This window comes from Oncorhynchus gorbuscha, linkage group LG02 (genome assembly GCF_021184085.1).
Source record: "Oncorhynchus gorbuscha isolate QuinsamMale2020 ecotype Even-year linkage group LG02, OgorEven_v1.0, whole genome shotgun sequence".
Taxonomy (NCBI): domain Eukaryota; kingdom Metazoa; phylum Chordata; class Actinopteri; order Salmoniformes; family Salmonidae; genus Oncorhynchus; species Oncorhynchus gorbuscha.
This window is the reverse complement of record NC_060174.1, coordinates 16,029,293-16,045,055: the sequence shown is the minus strand read 5'-3', so window position 1 is coordinate 16,045,055 and position 15,763 is coordinate 16,029,293. Positions and strand designations below refer to the sequence as shown.

Sequence of the window (15,763 nt, the reverse complement as noted above, 5' to 3'; positions counted from 1 at the left end):
AAGAAACTTGCACTGATTGTATAACATTTCAAAATGCAGTTGCAGGAAAAAACACCGGTTTGGAAGCTTTGTCCCCTTGTCGAAGAGAGGAGGGTCTCAGATTTCTGGAGGTAAACTTTCTGTATGTCAATTTGGCTTCATAGCAACTATTTTACAACCAAGATATTTGATATGGAGCGGCGCCCTCCCTGAAATGTGCACCGGCCATTGCAATTTGAACCTCCTTCAAACAGCACACACAAATAAATCGTATCAGTGTGTAGAAAAATGGCTTAATTGCCAAAGTTTTGCACTATCCCTTTAAGACTCAACTGGTGACATGACATGATATAGTTTATTAGTCTATCTGGTTGGCATGGAAACCCCCGCCTAGCCTGCTCAGTGTCGAAGTTTGAAGTTTTATTAGTATGTACAGGATACACATGGTATACTCTGTCCAACGAAATGCTTACCTGCAGGTTCCTTCGACAATGCAACAACAACAAAAGATAAAAATATGAACATAAAGTAAATGGCTCTGACTATAATAAACATTTTAGCATGAGTATAATACAGGAAGCTACAATTTATAGTCCAATATTTACAAATTTGTGGGTGTGCGAGTGCATGTTTGCTGAAGTGCAGAGAATCAGAGCAGGTGGTCAGTCCAGTTCAAGTGTTCGGCAGTGTGATGGCTTGTAGATACTAACAGGCTTCTATCAGACCTCATGCTCTGATACGGTCTGCCCGACGGTAAGGGAGTGAACAGCTCATGGCCGGGGTATTTGTTCACAACCAGTTTTGATTTAAGAACAAAGCCCTGGTCTTCCAGTCTATTTCAGTTTTTGGTTTGTCAACTGGATAAAAATAAATAAATCATCTCTTAGGCTATTATACTGACTTTGGAGTCTGTGACTGATCTAGATATGAGAAACCAGAACCGTGATGTCTGTGTCCAGTCCATTAAACCAGTTGATAATTGATTTCCTGTGGATAAAGAACCAGTCTAAACTTCCGGACCACCAGGACTTGAGCTAAAAAATAAAAAGAAGAGGGCGCTCAGCCGAACTATAAAATTCACTAAATAATTTACTTCCTTGTACAGTGTTGTGAATCATGACCCCCTAATGCTTATCGATAACAGTTCAGCAGCATATGGCTCTTACAGTGTAGTACTGGCTTCACACACACTCTTATAATCAGACCCTCCCTATTTGACACCACTGCCACAAATGTCACAGGTCTTAGACAAGAGGGACACAGTGGTGTGGAGTAGGATAGAATACTGGGAAGGAGCATGGTGATATCATGTTCTCCTCAGGCTCACCATGATCCTGGTGGCTGGATGCTGACTCGGTTGGTTGCTGACTGTTCACTGTGTACCTATCATTACCAACACTATACACTGAGTGTACAAAACATTTAAGAACACTTGCTCTTTCCATGACAGGCTGAACAGGTGAATCCAGGTTAAAGTTATGATCCTTTATTGATGTCACCTCTACCTCAATCAGTGTTGCTGAAATGGAGGAAAGGGGTTATAGAATGAGGGGGGGTGTAACTCAATATTAAGGTGTTCCTAATGTTTGGTATACTCAGTGTATTAAAGGTTAAAGTGCACAGATAATTATCCTTAGTGATTTAGCCTCGTACTTAGCGACCGCATCGTGTCATGTTGTCATGCCAACAATTACAGTACCACATACCATCTTGCTTTTATTATTGCTTTACTATCCCTGTCCTTTTAAGCAACAATTATCAACATGGCTTAGTTTGATACAGCTGATATTGTCTGCGGGGGTCACTTTGCTGATCTCCGCCATAACAGATTATAATGATGATGCTTCAGGCTTCCCAGCAGACCGAGAGTTTGAGGTCAATGTAGTTCTGGGGCTGCCTGGGTCACTAGTTTTGCTTGGTCATGAATCAGTTTAGACACACAGGCCTGGCCTCCACAATCAACCAACCTCAATCCAATTGAGTTGGTTTGGGATGAGTTGGACCGTAGAATAAAGGAAAAGCAGCCAGCAAGTGCTCAGCTTACGTGGGAACTCCTTCTAGACTGTTGGAAAAGCATTCCTCATGAAGCTGGTTGAGAGAATGCCAAGAGTGGGCAAAGCTGTCATCAAGGCAAAGGGTGGCTACTTTGAACAATCTCAAATATCAAAAAATATTCTGATTTGTCTAACCCTTTTTAGTTATTATGTGATTCCACATGTGTTATTTCATAGTTTTGATGTCTTCACTATTACTCTACAATGTAGAAAATAGTAACAATTAAAAACCCTTTGAGTAGGTGTGTCAACTTTTGGTACTGTATATATATATATATATATATATATATATATATATATATATATATATATATATATATATATATATATTAAACTGTCTGCTCTCTTTTCTCCAGGCCCTGCAACATGGATTCTTTGACTTTGAGACATTTGACGTGGACGAATATGAGCACTACGAGGTAATGTTGTCATAGTGACATTGGACTCCGCTCCAATAATAAGTGCCCACTCATCAATTTGAACGGCGAAACATCTGTAAAGGCAAACCGCAGCACACCTACAATATTTACAATCCCACTCTAAGATGTTACACTGATGACCTGACGTGACCTTTTAGATTCATAAATAGTCTACTGTGAGCGTCATCCGTTTTATTTGACCCGACTCTGCAAAAACAGACAGAATATTTTTCACCGAAAAAAGTGTTTGGCACTTGGTCACTAAAACAAAAGCAGCAAAGAGGAGGGATTGGTCCTTTGCAAATTGAGCAGTTGTTGATAATGACCTATTGCGTACCAAACTAGCCTGTCTCTGCCGTTGTGCCATTGTTGGTCCCAGATCGGTTTGTGCAGTCTTGCCCACCTGCAGTGTAAGGTTAGGTTGTTACTAAAAATGGCTACTAACTGGAGGCCAATCTGATTAAGTAAAGGCTAAATTCTTAGGAACGTTTTTAAGTCAGAGCAAAATGTCCATATCAGTCTGGGGCCCTGTTTGATGAGTCCTTTTATTTTTGGTACCTTTTTTTAATTTAAACAGGGAAATCCCATTGAGACCAAGACCTCCTTTACAAGGGATCCCTGCATGTACACAATTATTCAGATTCACAACATTCCCAATCAGTCGAGACAATCAGTCTTCTCCCTTCTCTCTGTGTTATAGCGAGTGGAAAACGGTGACTTCAACTGGATCGTGCCAGGGAAGTTTCTGGCCTTCAGTGGACCCCATCCCAAAAGTAAAATAGAGAATGGTGAGACGAGTTTTGGATTCAGTCCTTGACCTTTTATGTGCTCTTCCCCTTTTAAGAAAAACAGACGCTGTTCTAGAGTAATTTAGTACAGTTGCCTCGACCGATGAACCTTGACAGGGTTCAGGTTTAGATTCAGGTAGACTTTCCCTATGCATCTGTTCTCGCTAATCCTTTCTCTTCTGTAACAGCAGATGGCACCATTAGTGTAGTAATACATTTGACAACATACTAAGGAAGATTGCTCTATGCTTCAACATAATCAGTTTTCCTTACCTATGTTTTACACAAATTAGCTTACCTTTAATCTCCTCCCCATCCCAACCCAGGCTACCCTCTCCATGCCCCAGAGGCGTACTTCCCCTACTTCCGGAAACACAACATTACCACGGTGGTGCGGCTCAACAAGAAGATCTATGACGCCAAGCGCTTCACGGATGCCGGCTTCGACCACTACGACTTGTTCTTCGTGGATGGCAGCACACCCAATGACGTCATCACCCGCCGATTCCTGCACATCTGCGAGAGCACCGATGGAGCCGTGGCCGTTCACTGCAAGGGTGAGAGACACACACACACACTGCAGTATCTGTTGAGATATTTCAAATAGCTTGCCTGGCATATGGACTCTGCTTTTTTGGGACTATATTGATGTATTGCATTGGTGTGCCTGGAAAGCTAAATCACGCGTACCCTGACTATTTAAAATAGGTTGAGAGGGATTTTAGAGTTCACAAAATGTAGCCTACATGGCTGAGCCAAGTTAATCAGTAATACAATGCTCAACTGTAGGCTACAACTTGTATTCTTGGCCCCAAAGGGCTGTTTTATGCAGGTCTGATACTTTGCTTAACAAGTCACATAATAAGTTGTATGGACTCATGCTGTGTGCAATAATAGTGTTTAAAATTATTTTTGAATGACTTCCTCATCTCTGTACCCCACACAGAATTATCGGTAAAGTCCATCAGTCGAGCAGTGAATTTCAAACACTGATTCAACCACAAAAACCAGGGATATATTCCAATGCCTCGCAAAGAAGGGCACCTATTGGTAGATGGGTAAAAATAAGAAAAGCAAACATTGAATATCCCTTTGAACATGGTGACGTTATTAATACAAAGTGTTCTGTTTGGGGCAAATCCAATACAACACATTAATGAGTGCTGCTCTCCATATTTTCAAGCATAGTCGTTGCTGCATCATGTCATGTGTATTCTTGTAATCGTTAAGGACTGGGGAGTTTTTCAGGATAACAAATTAACAGAATGGAGCTAAGCACAGGCAAAATCCTACATGAAAACCTGGTTCAGTCTTTCCACCAGACACTGGAAGATGATTTATCCTTTCAGCAGGACAATTTTTATTTATTTCACCTTTATTTAACCAGGTAGGCTAGTTGAGATCAAGTTCTCATTTACAACTGCGACCTGGCCAAGATAAAGCAAAGCAGTGAGACTCAAACAACAACACATGGAATAAATTACACATGGAATAAACAAACATACAGTCAATAATACAATAGATATATTCAGTGTGTGCAAATGAGGTTGGACAAGGGGGGTGAGGCAATAAATAGGCCATAGTGGCTAAATTATTACAGCATGGCAAATTAAACACTGGGGGATAGATGTGCAGAAGATGAGTGAGCAAGTCGCAATACTGGGGTGCAAAGGAGAAAATTAAATAACAATATGGTGATGAGGTAGTTGGATGGGCTATTTACAGATGGGCTATGTACAGGTGCAGTGATCTGTGAGCTGCTCTGACAGCTGGTGCTTACAGCTGCATCGCAGCGCTAGCTGTGCCACCAGGACGCATGACTTCCTTCGACCATCGTCTCTCCCGAGCCCGTATACGGGAGTTGTAGCGATGAGACTAAATTGTTTTTTTGTTTTTTTTATTTCTATTGGAAGGATTTAATAATTTGCAATTATGTCTACTTATGATAAGGTAAAAGGTTTATGTTTCTGTATCAGTGGTAGATGGTAGATATATCCAATGCAAAAAACATTTACATTTAAATGGAATTAATATTTGCATTTAGTGCCATTAGTTCCTATATATTCCTGTTAATTCCCACAAAGTTTCCACCTCTGAATATTCCCCAAAATGTGCAACCCTACTAGATACGTAAACATTATTAAAGTGGCTAGTGATTCCTAATCTATGTCTGTAGGCAGCCGCCTCTGATGTGCTAGTGATGACTGTTTAGCAGTCTGATAGCCTTGAGCTGTTTTTCAGTTTCTTGTTCCCAGCTTTGATGCACCTGTACTGACCTCGCCTTCTGGATGATAGTGGGGTGAACAGGCAGTGGCTCAGGTGATTGATGTCCTTGATGATCTTTTTGGCCTTCCTATGGCACCGGGTGCAGTAGGTGTCCAGGAGGGTGAGAAGTTTGCCCCCGGTAATGCGTTGGACAGACTGCATCACCCTCTGGAGAGCTTTGCGGGTTGTGGGCGGTGCAGTTGCCGTACCAGGCGGTGATGACAAAAGTATGTGGCAATTGTGCGCCGCCCTATGGGACTCCCAATCACAGCCTGGATTCGAAACCAGGGTGTCTGTAGTGACGCCTCTAGCACTGAGATGCCTTAGATTGCTGCGACACTCGGGAGCCGTAATGAACTTATCCTCTGCAGCAGAAGTAACTCTGGGTCTTCCTTTCCTGTGGCGGTTCTCATTAGAGCCAGTTTCAACATAACACTTGATGGTTTTTGTGACCGCACTTGAAGAAACTTTTAAAGTTCTTGAAATGTTCCACATTGACTGATGTTCATGTTTTAAAGTAATGATGGACTGTCGTTTCGCTTTGCTTATTTGAGCTGTTTTTGCCATAATATGGAGTTGGTCTTTTGCTAAATAGGACAATTTTTTTAATTTATTTTTATTAGGCTCTCCATTAGCTGTTGCAAAAGCAGCAGCTACTCTTCCTGGGGTCCACACAAAACATAATACAGAATGACATAATACAGAACATCAATAGACAAGAACAGCTCAAAGACAGAACTACAAAAAAAAAAAAGGCACATGTAGCCACATATCAATACATACACACAAACTACCTAGGTCAAATAGGGGAGAGGTGTTGTGCTGCGAGGTGTTACTTTATCTGTTTTTTTGACACCAGGTTTGCTGTTTGAGCAATATGAGATTATGATTATTTTCATCTGTATACCACCCCTACCTTGTCACAGCAAAACTGATTGGCTCAATGACTACCCCATGAAGCTGGTTGAGAGAATTCCAACAGTGTATAAAGCTGTTATCAAGGCAAAGGGTGGCTACTTTGAAGAATCTCCAATATAAAATATATGTAGCTTGTTTTACACTTTTTTGGTTACTTCATGATTCCATGTGTTATTTCATAGTTTTGATGTCTTCACTATTATTCTATAATGTGGAAAATAAATTGAAGAAACCTTGGAATGAGTATGTGTGTCCAAACTTTTGACGTGTGTGTATATGTGTGTGTATATATATATATATATATCTCAATCAGGTCTGATGACATTGTTACTTTTAATTTGTTCTATTCAATTCCTTATCCATGAAAAATTAAATCCTAATTATTTTCACTCGCTCATTCTTGTCATCAGCTGGCCTTGGGCGTACTGGCACCTTGATAGGCTGTTACCTAATGAAGCACTACCACTTCACGGCAGCAGAGACCATCGCCTGGATCCGGGTCTGCCGGCCGGGCTCTATTATCGGGCCTCAGCAGCACTTCTTGGAGGAGTAAGTACTCCTAATAGCTGGTCCTAGATCAGTTTCATTCAGCTACATGTCTCATTCATATACACTGAACAAAAATATAAATACAACAAGGTCAAAGATTTTAATTGAAATAAATTCATTAGTCCCTAATCTATGGATTTCACAAGACTGGCAATACAGAGATGCATCTGTTGGTCGCAGATGCCTTAAAAAAATACAAATATTCTCCAGCATGCCAGTGGCCATCGAAGGTGAGCATTTTCCCACTGAAGTCGGTTATGACGCCAAACTGTCAGGTCAAGGTCAAGATCCTGGTGAGGACAACGAGCACGCAGATGAGCTTCTCTGAGACGGTTTCTGACAGTAGATTTCTGATGTAGAAGTTCTTCAGTTGTGGAAACCGACAGTTTCATCAGCTGTCGAGGTTGCTGGTCTCATACAATCCCTCAGGTGATGAAGCCGGATGTGGGATGGCGTGGTTACACATGGTCTGCGGTTGTGAGGCTGGTTGGACGTACTGCCAAATTCTCTAAAACATTGTTGGAGGCGGCTTATGGTAGAGAAATTAACATTTAATTCTCTGGCAACAGCTCTGGTGGACATACCTACATTCAGCATGCCAATTGCAAGCTCCCTCAAAACTTGAGTCATATTTATTTTCTTTATTTTTTAAACACGATTTCAGTTTAATCCACCTGAAAACAACAAATAATACAACAAATATTGTGGTTAAATTCAAATATACTAATGGATAAAAACACTATTTTTCAAAGAAATGTTTAAAGAAGTTATAATTTTAGTGAATGATATCATAAATAGGACTGGTGGAGTTATGTCACACATGCAGCTAACACAGACATATGGAAATGTCTGCTCTACCCAAAATTACAACCAATTAATTGCAGCATTACCACAAAAATGGAAGAGGCAAGTAGAAGGGGGAAAAAAGTAAGGAACTTGTATGTCAGCCCTGTTTTAAAGAACATAAATGGTTAAAGAAAAGTGTAATAAATAGAAACATCCCAAACATTCCAAAAACTGACAGCTGTGCCATATAAATTGCAAAATAGTTGCGAAGAGATTTTCAATGTACCCATTCCATGGCACATGGTTTATGAATTGATAAGCAAAACTTCAAATGTTTCAATTTAAATTACTATACAAAATTCTTGCAACTAATATAATGTTATATATATGGGGGATACAATCTTCCCAGCTCTGCAGATTCTGCTGTGAGGAGGCAGAGTCATTAGATCATTTATTTTGGTATTGTCCATATGTAGCTCGTTTTTGGTCACAGGTCCAGGAATGGCTGAAGAATTGCAACATTTGCCTAGAACTAATGATAGCAATACTGGGTGATTTGAAAAGCCATAGTCAATCTATCAATAATATTATAATTATTTTAGCAAAAAAATATATTTTTGATTTGCAATCTGTAGAAGCTATGAGAATAGAAAGGTTCAAGTTGTTTGTGAAGCATCATAGCACAGTTGAAAAATATATGGCAAATAGAAATCCAAAATGGATGATGTTGAGAGATGGATGGGAGAGGTTGAATGGAGCGGAAGGGTGGGACTAATAGCAAGATAAACCATGTAAAACATATGGGGTCTGTAAAATGTATATATGTTCAGAACTTTTGTGAAATAGCACAGTTACAAATAGAAATCAATGGACATCAGAAATAGAGGAAGGACTAAAAACAATCAAAAAATAACTATTGTAACATAGACTGTGTCTGTAAAATGTGTATAAGATTGAACCCGGATCTGTAGTGACGCCTCTAGCACTGCGATGCAGTGCCTTAATCAGCTTCTTGATATGCTTGATATTCCTGTTTAATCAGCTTCTTGATATGCTTGATATTCCTGTTTAATCAGCTTCTTGATATGCTTGATATTCCTGTTTAATCAGCTTCTTGATATGCCACTACTGTCAGGTGGATGGATTATCTTGGTCAAGGAGAAATGCTCACTAGCAGGGATGTAAACAAATGTGTGCACAAAATTTGTGAAAAATAAGCTTTTTTGTGCGTCTGGAAAATTTTGGGGATATTTTATTTCAGCTCATGAAATATGGGATCAACACTTTACATGTTGCGTTTATATTTTTTTATATGATTTTTTTAAACATTTGACATTATAGTATTTTTGAAGACATTCTTGTCCAGAACAAATTACAATTAGTGCATTCATCTTAGGATAGCTAGGTGAGACAACCACATCACAGTCGAGCAAGTAAATGTTTCCTCAATAAAGTAATTATCAGCAAAGTCAGTGTTAGTAGGGAATTACAGTTGTTATTTTGGGGGGGTAGTGGGGGTTTATTTAATATACTCTTTGAAGAGGTAGGGTTTCAGACGTTTTCAGAAGATGGGCAGAGACTCTGCTGTCTTGACGTTAGAGGGAAGCTGGTTCCACAATTAGGTGCCAAGACTGTCATGATGTTGTTTTCTTGCCTTTGACTGCCAGTTTGACTTGTTCTTTCAGTTGCTACTGTAGAGGGTGCCTGAAAACGTTTGCAGTACCAATTGATCGTGCCTCAGGTTATGACCAGGTTTGAGCTGTGTTTGATTTGTAAATCGGGACGTGCCGAACAAAAAGTGAGCGAGATAGGAGGGTGACCTGGGGGGCTCTGAGGTACCGGATTACATATATATATATTTTAATCAGGCACTGCATGCTTTTGCGTACTGGCATAGAGCAGTAGTGTAGAGGCGCTTGCAGAAGTTGCACACATGTTTTGTTGTTGTAGCCTATTGTTCAACAATAATGTGGCCTTTTTATGAATGCATTTCATGCAATTCTACATCATTTTACATGACTGATTTTTTTTTTAATACCTCAGAAATGATTGAAATGACAGGGTACTTTGACACTTGACAAACGCAGAATCTGAGATCAATAAAAACGACCTCATCATGAATCCACCGATCACCTGTGTGTGTGTGGAGACGCACATATTGGACAATAGGAGGAAATTACCGTCCTAAAAAAGCTTGGCCGATGGCCAGCGCGCTCGTTCCAAAAGCCTAATCTCTCTTGTTTTACTTAGTAAAACAATGCAATGACATGCCTTTTTGGAAGTTGGTCAAATCTTTTGGTAGCCTACAGGCAGATCGGTCTTTTCTTTTCATCAGGAACCATTTGCTTTCCAACCTGTGTTTTACTGCATTTGTATTTGAAATATTGCGAAAGGCCTGTTTTTGGCTGCATGATGTTCACTGACAGATTTGCCACGCGCTCCCGAATAGGCTATGCCTTGTGATTGAACTACACACAATCCACAGCTAGGCCATTTTTTTAAATGTAACTTTATTTAACCAGGTAGGCTAGTTGAGAACAAGTTCTCATTTACAACTACGACCTGGCCAAAATAAAGCAAAGCAGTTTGACACATACAACAACATGCTGTCAATAATACAATAGAGAAAGTCTATATACAGTGTGTGCAAACGAGGTAGGATAAGGGGGGTGAGGCAATAAATAGGCCATAGTGGCAAAATTATTACATTATGGCAAATTAAACACTGGAATGGTAGATGTGTGGAAGATGAATGTGCATGTAGAGATACTGGGTTGCAAAGGAGCAAGATAAATACAGTATGGGGATGGGTAGTTGGATAGGCTATTTACAGATGGACTATGTACAGGTGCAGTGATCTGAGAGATGCTTTGACAGCTGGTGCTTAAAGCTAGTGAGGGAGGTATGAGTCTCCAGCTTCAGTGATTTTTGCAGTTCGTTCCAGTCAGTTGACAGCAGAGAACTGGAAGGAAAGGCGGCCAAAGGAGGAATTGTATTTGGGGGATGACCAGTGAGATATACCTGCTGGAGCGCGTGCTACGGGTGGGTGCTGCTATGGTGACCAGTGAGCTGAAATAAGGTGGGGCTTTACCTAGCAACGACTTATAGATGACCTGGAGCCAGTGGGTTTGGCGGAGAGTATGAAGAGAGGGCCAGCCAACGAGAGCGTACAGGTCGCAGTGGGTAGTATATGGGGCTTTGGGTGACAAAACGGATGGCACTGTGATAGACTGCATCCAATTTGTTGAGTAGAGTGTTGGAGGCTATTTTGTAAATTACATCGCCAACGTCTAGGATCGGTAGTAGAATGGTCGGTTTTACGAGGGTATGTTTGGCAGCATGAGTGAAGGATGCTTTGTTGCAAAATAGGAAGCCGATTCTAGATTTATTTTTGGATTGGAGATGCTTAATGTGAGTCTGGAACGAGAGTTTACAGTCTAGCCAGACACCTAGGTATTTTTAGTTGTCCACATATTCTTAGTCAGAACTGTCCAGAATAGTGATGCTGGATAGACGGGCAGGTGCGGGCAGCAATCGGTTGAATAGCATGCATTTAGTTTTACTTTCATTTAAGAGCAGTTGGACGCCACGGAAGGAGAGTTGTATGGCATTGAGTCTCGTCTGGAGGTTAGTTAACACAGTGACCAAAGAAGGGCCAGAGGTATACAGAATGGTGTCGTCTGCGTAGAGGTGGATCAGAGAATCACCAGCAGCAAAAGCGACATCATTGATGTATACAGAGAAGAGAGTCGGCCTGAGAATTTAACCCTGTGGCACCCCCATAGAGACTGTCAGAGTTCCGGACAACAGGCCCTCCGATTTGACACACTGAACTCTATCAGAGAAGTAGTTGGTGAACCAGGCGAGGCAGTCATTTGAGAAGCCAAGGCTGTTGAGTCTGCCGATAAGAATGTGGTGATTGACAGAGTTGAAAGCCTTGGGCAGGTCGATGAATACGACTGCACAGTAATGTCTCTTATCGATGGCGGTTATGATATCGTTTAGGACCTTGAGATTGGCTGAGTTGCACCCATGACCAGCTCTGAAACCAGATTGCGTATGGTGGGATTCGAAATGGTTGGTAATCTGTTTGTTAACATGGCTTTCGAAGACTTTAGAAAGGCAGGGCAGGATAGATTTAGGTCTATAGCAGTTTGGGTCTAGAGTGTCTCCCCCTTTGAAGAGGGAGATGACCGCGGCAGATTTCCAATCTTTGGGAATGTCAGACGATACGAAAGAGAGGTTGAACAGGCTAGTAATAGGGGATGCAACCATTTCGGCAGATTATTTTAGAAAGAGAGGGTTCAGATTGTCTAGCCCGGCTGAGTTGTAGGTGTCCAGATTTTGCAGCTCTTTCAGAACATCAGCTATCTGGATTTGGGTGAAGGAGAAATGGGGGAGGCTTGGGTGAGTTGCTGTGGGGGGTGCATGGCTGTTGATCAGGGTAGGGGTAGCCCTGACAGTGTTGAGGGGTGGTTGTTTGACTGCAGACCCATAACGGATGCAGGCAATGAGGCAGTGATTACTGAGATCTTGGTTGAAAACAGCAGAGGTGTATTTGGAGGGGAAGTTGGTTAGGATGATATCTGAGGGTGCCCGTGTTTACGGATTTGGGGTTGTACCTGGTGGGTTCATTGATAATTTGTGTGAGATTGAGGACATCAAGTTTAGATTGTAGGATGGCCGGGGTGTTAAGCATGTCCCAGTTTTAGGTCACTTAGCAGCACGAGCTCTGAAGATAGATGGGGGGGCAATCAATTCACATATGGTGTCCAGGGCAGAGCTGGGGGCAGAGGGTGGTCTATAGCAAGCGACAACGGTGAGAGACTTGTTTCTGGAAAGGTGGATTTTTAAAAGTAGAAGCTTGAATTGTTTGGGTACAGACCTGGATAGTAAGACAGAACTCTGCAGGCTATCTCTGCATTAGATTGCAACACCACCCCCTTTGGCAGTTCTACCTTGTCGGAAGATGTTATTCAGGGTTATTGGTGGTCTTCCTAAGCCAGGATTCAGACACGACTAGGACATCCGGGTTGGCGGACTGCTAAAGCAGTGAATAAAACAAACTTAGGGAGGAGGCTTCTAATGTTAACATGCATGAAACCAATGCTTTAGCGGTTACAGAAGTCAACTAATGAGAGCACCAGGGGGGAGTAGGAGTGGAACTAGGCACTGCGGGGCTGTTAGCAGGCCGGGGCTTGCAAGCTAGCAGAAGGGCCTTAGAAGGATGTCGCGACAGAGGAAAGTCTGTTTTAGCCTCCGCGTGCGGTGAGTCGTGATGGATTAGTAGGGTTCCGAGTAGCAGAGGGGTCCAAGTCCAATTGGCAAAATAGGTATAGTGGCCCAAGTAATTGGCCGATGGATCTATTCAGCTAACAGTCCAATATGCTCTAGACATCTAGCGGGCCGCGGCTAGCAAGCTAGCAGATGGGCATTCAGGGGACATCGCGGCGTAGGGGCCAGTTGAGTACCCCCTCGAGCAGGTTACGTCGGTAGTCCAGTCGTGAAGGATCGGCGGGGTTCTGTGCCCTGTACCGGCAGTAGAAGGGGTCTGGGTATTGTAGCCCAGAAGTGGCTGATGGGCCTCTTCAGCTAGCCGGGAGAATGGGCCTAGCATGGGCTAGCTCCAGGCTAATAATTGGTGCTTGCTTCGGGACAGACGTTAGCCATTTGTCACTCGTATTGCAGCTAGCTAGCTGTGATGAATCAGTGAAAAGGTCATGAGCTTTCGATAGGCATCCGGGGATATTGAGAGAAAATTAGGTCCAGTATGCTCTGGTTTGAGTCGCGTTGTACAAGCTGGCGAGAGCTTTCCGAGCTAAAGGTTAGCCGATGACCGGTTTTTCGGATGACTGCCTTGCCTGGTTCACCAATTACTTCGCAGACAGAGTTCAGTGTGTCAAATCGGAGGACATGCTATCCAGTCCTCTGGAAGTCTCTATGGGGGTGCCACAGGGTTCAATCCTCGGGCCGACTCTTTTTTCTGTATATATCAATGATGTTGCTCTTGCTGCAGGCGATTCCCTGATCCACCTCTACGCAGACGACACCATTCTATATACTTCCGGCCCGTCCTTGGACACTGTGCTATCTAACCTCCAAACGAGCTTCAATGCCATACAACACTCCTTCCGTGGCCTCCAACTGCTCTTAAACGCTAGTAAAACCAAATGCATGCTTTTCAACCGTTCGCTGCCTGCACCCGCACGCCTGACCAGCATCACCACCCTGGATGGTTCCAACCTTGAATATGTGGACATCTATAAGTACCTAGGTGTCTGGCAAGACTGTAAACTCTCCTTCCAGACTCATATCAAACATCTCCAATTGAAAATCAAATCAAGAGTCGGCTTTCTATTCCGCAACAAAGCCTCCTTCACTCACGCTGCCAAACTTACCCTAGTAAAACTGACTATCCTACCGACCCTCGACTTCGGCGATGTCATCTACAAAATTGCTTCCAACACTCTACTCAGCAAACTGGTGATGATCAGTCAACCAACCACTGGACTGTATGCTCTAGACAGCTGGACCCACTGGCTGGCTCCAGGTCATCTACAAGTCCATGCTAGGTAAAGCTCCTCCTTATCTCAGTTCACTGGTCACGATGGCAACACCCATCCGTAGCACGCGGTCCAGCAGGTGTATCTCACTGAACATCCCTAAAGCCAACACCTTATTTGGCCGCCTTTCGTTCCAGTTCTCTGCTGCCTGTGACTGGAACGAATTGCAAAAATCGCTGAAGTTGGAGACTTTTATCTCCCTCACCAACTTCAAACATCTGCTATCCGAGCAGCTAACCGATCGCTGCAGCTGTACATAGTCTATCGGCAAATAGCCCACCCATTTTTACCTACCTCATCCCCATACTGTTTTTATTTATTTACTTTTCTGCTCTTTTGCACACCAATATCTCTACCTGTACATGACCATCTGATCATTTATCACTCCAGTGTTAATCTGCAAAATTGTAATTATTCGCCTACCTCCTCATGCCTTTTGCACACAATGTATATAGACTCCCCTTTTTTTTCTTTTTTTTCTCTACTGTGTTATTGACTTGTTAATTGTTTACTCCATGTGTAACTGTGTTGTCTGTTCACACTGCTATGCTTTATCTTGGCCAGGTCGCAGATGCAAATGAGAACTTGTTCTCAACTAGCCTACCTGGTTAAATAAAGGTGAAATTAAAATAAAATTAAAATAAAAAGCAGTGGTTAACTGACTACTAGCTAGTAGCTAGTGAGCTGGCTAGCTTCTGTTGGGGGATTCTGGTTCCGAGGTAAATAAAAATACTTGAGAAAAAAACAGATCCACACCACATTGGGTGAGGCGAGTATTTTGAAGTTGAGGTTTCGAAAAATATAAAAAGATATACATGGGACACGACAAGACGAATGACAAAGAAGTCTGACTGCTACGCCATCTTGGATGTTTATATAAGCTATTGATCCTCTTGAGGCTAAATTCCTCCTCGTGTAGTATGGTAAATTCTATAATTTCAGTGAATCTCACTCTAGTTGCAGTGGGGCAAAAAAGTATTTAGTCAGCCACCAATTGTGCAAGTTCTCCCACTTAAAAAGATGAAAGAGGCCTGTAATTTTCATCACATTAGTTATTAGAATATCAGGCACATTTTCACATTACGTTTTTCACCTGGGCAGGAGAATTTACAGAGGCGGCAACTTGAATGAACACTGATCGCTTTTATTAGAATTGTTACATTGCAAACAGTGAAAATTATTTTTCATGCCAAGAGAGGTACCAAATCCTGGCAAATGGGTTCTGGAACGAAACAGTCCAAAACTGAAAGGTGGTAGGATCCGTCTCAAATTGAGCACTGTGTTTGAGGAATTGGCGAGGTAACTTTAGTCAACTCTGCGTTCAACTCAGGATAACTGGTCATATGAAAGTGGCCCACCTTTTTGCCAGGTAAATTCTATGGCAACGAACCCTTCAGAACTAACCTGCTCCGGGGCAGGCTAATTCACAGCTAACTCCACTT

At 42.2% G+C, this 15,763-nt stretch overlaps 1 protein-coding gene across 7 annotated transcripts in view; it reads left to right on the top strand.

Annotated features, from left to right (window-relative positions):
• The window catches only part of cdc14ab (cell division cycle 14Ab), a 67,921-nt gene that overhangs the window by 34,362 nt on the left and 17,796 nt on the right, over window positions 1-15,763 (top strand). For all 7 annotated transcript variants that reach the window (XM_046302330.1, XM_046302322.1, XM_046302342.1 and 4 more), the window contains 4 exons: window positions 2,390-2,452; window positions 3,153-3,240; window positions 3,567-3,797; window positions 6,834-6,972. In XM_046302330.1, the coding sequence (XP_046158286.1) occupies window positions 2,390-2,452; window positions 3,153-3,240; window positions 3,567-3,797; window positions 6,834-6,972 (521 nt within the window). The remainder of the gene's footprint in view (window positions 1-2,389; window positions 2,453-3,152; window positions 3,241-3,566; window positions 3,798-6,833; window positions 6,973-15,763) is intronic.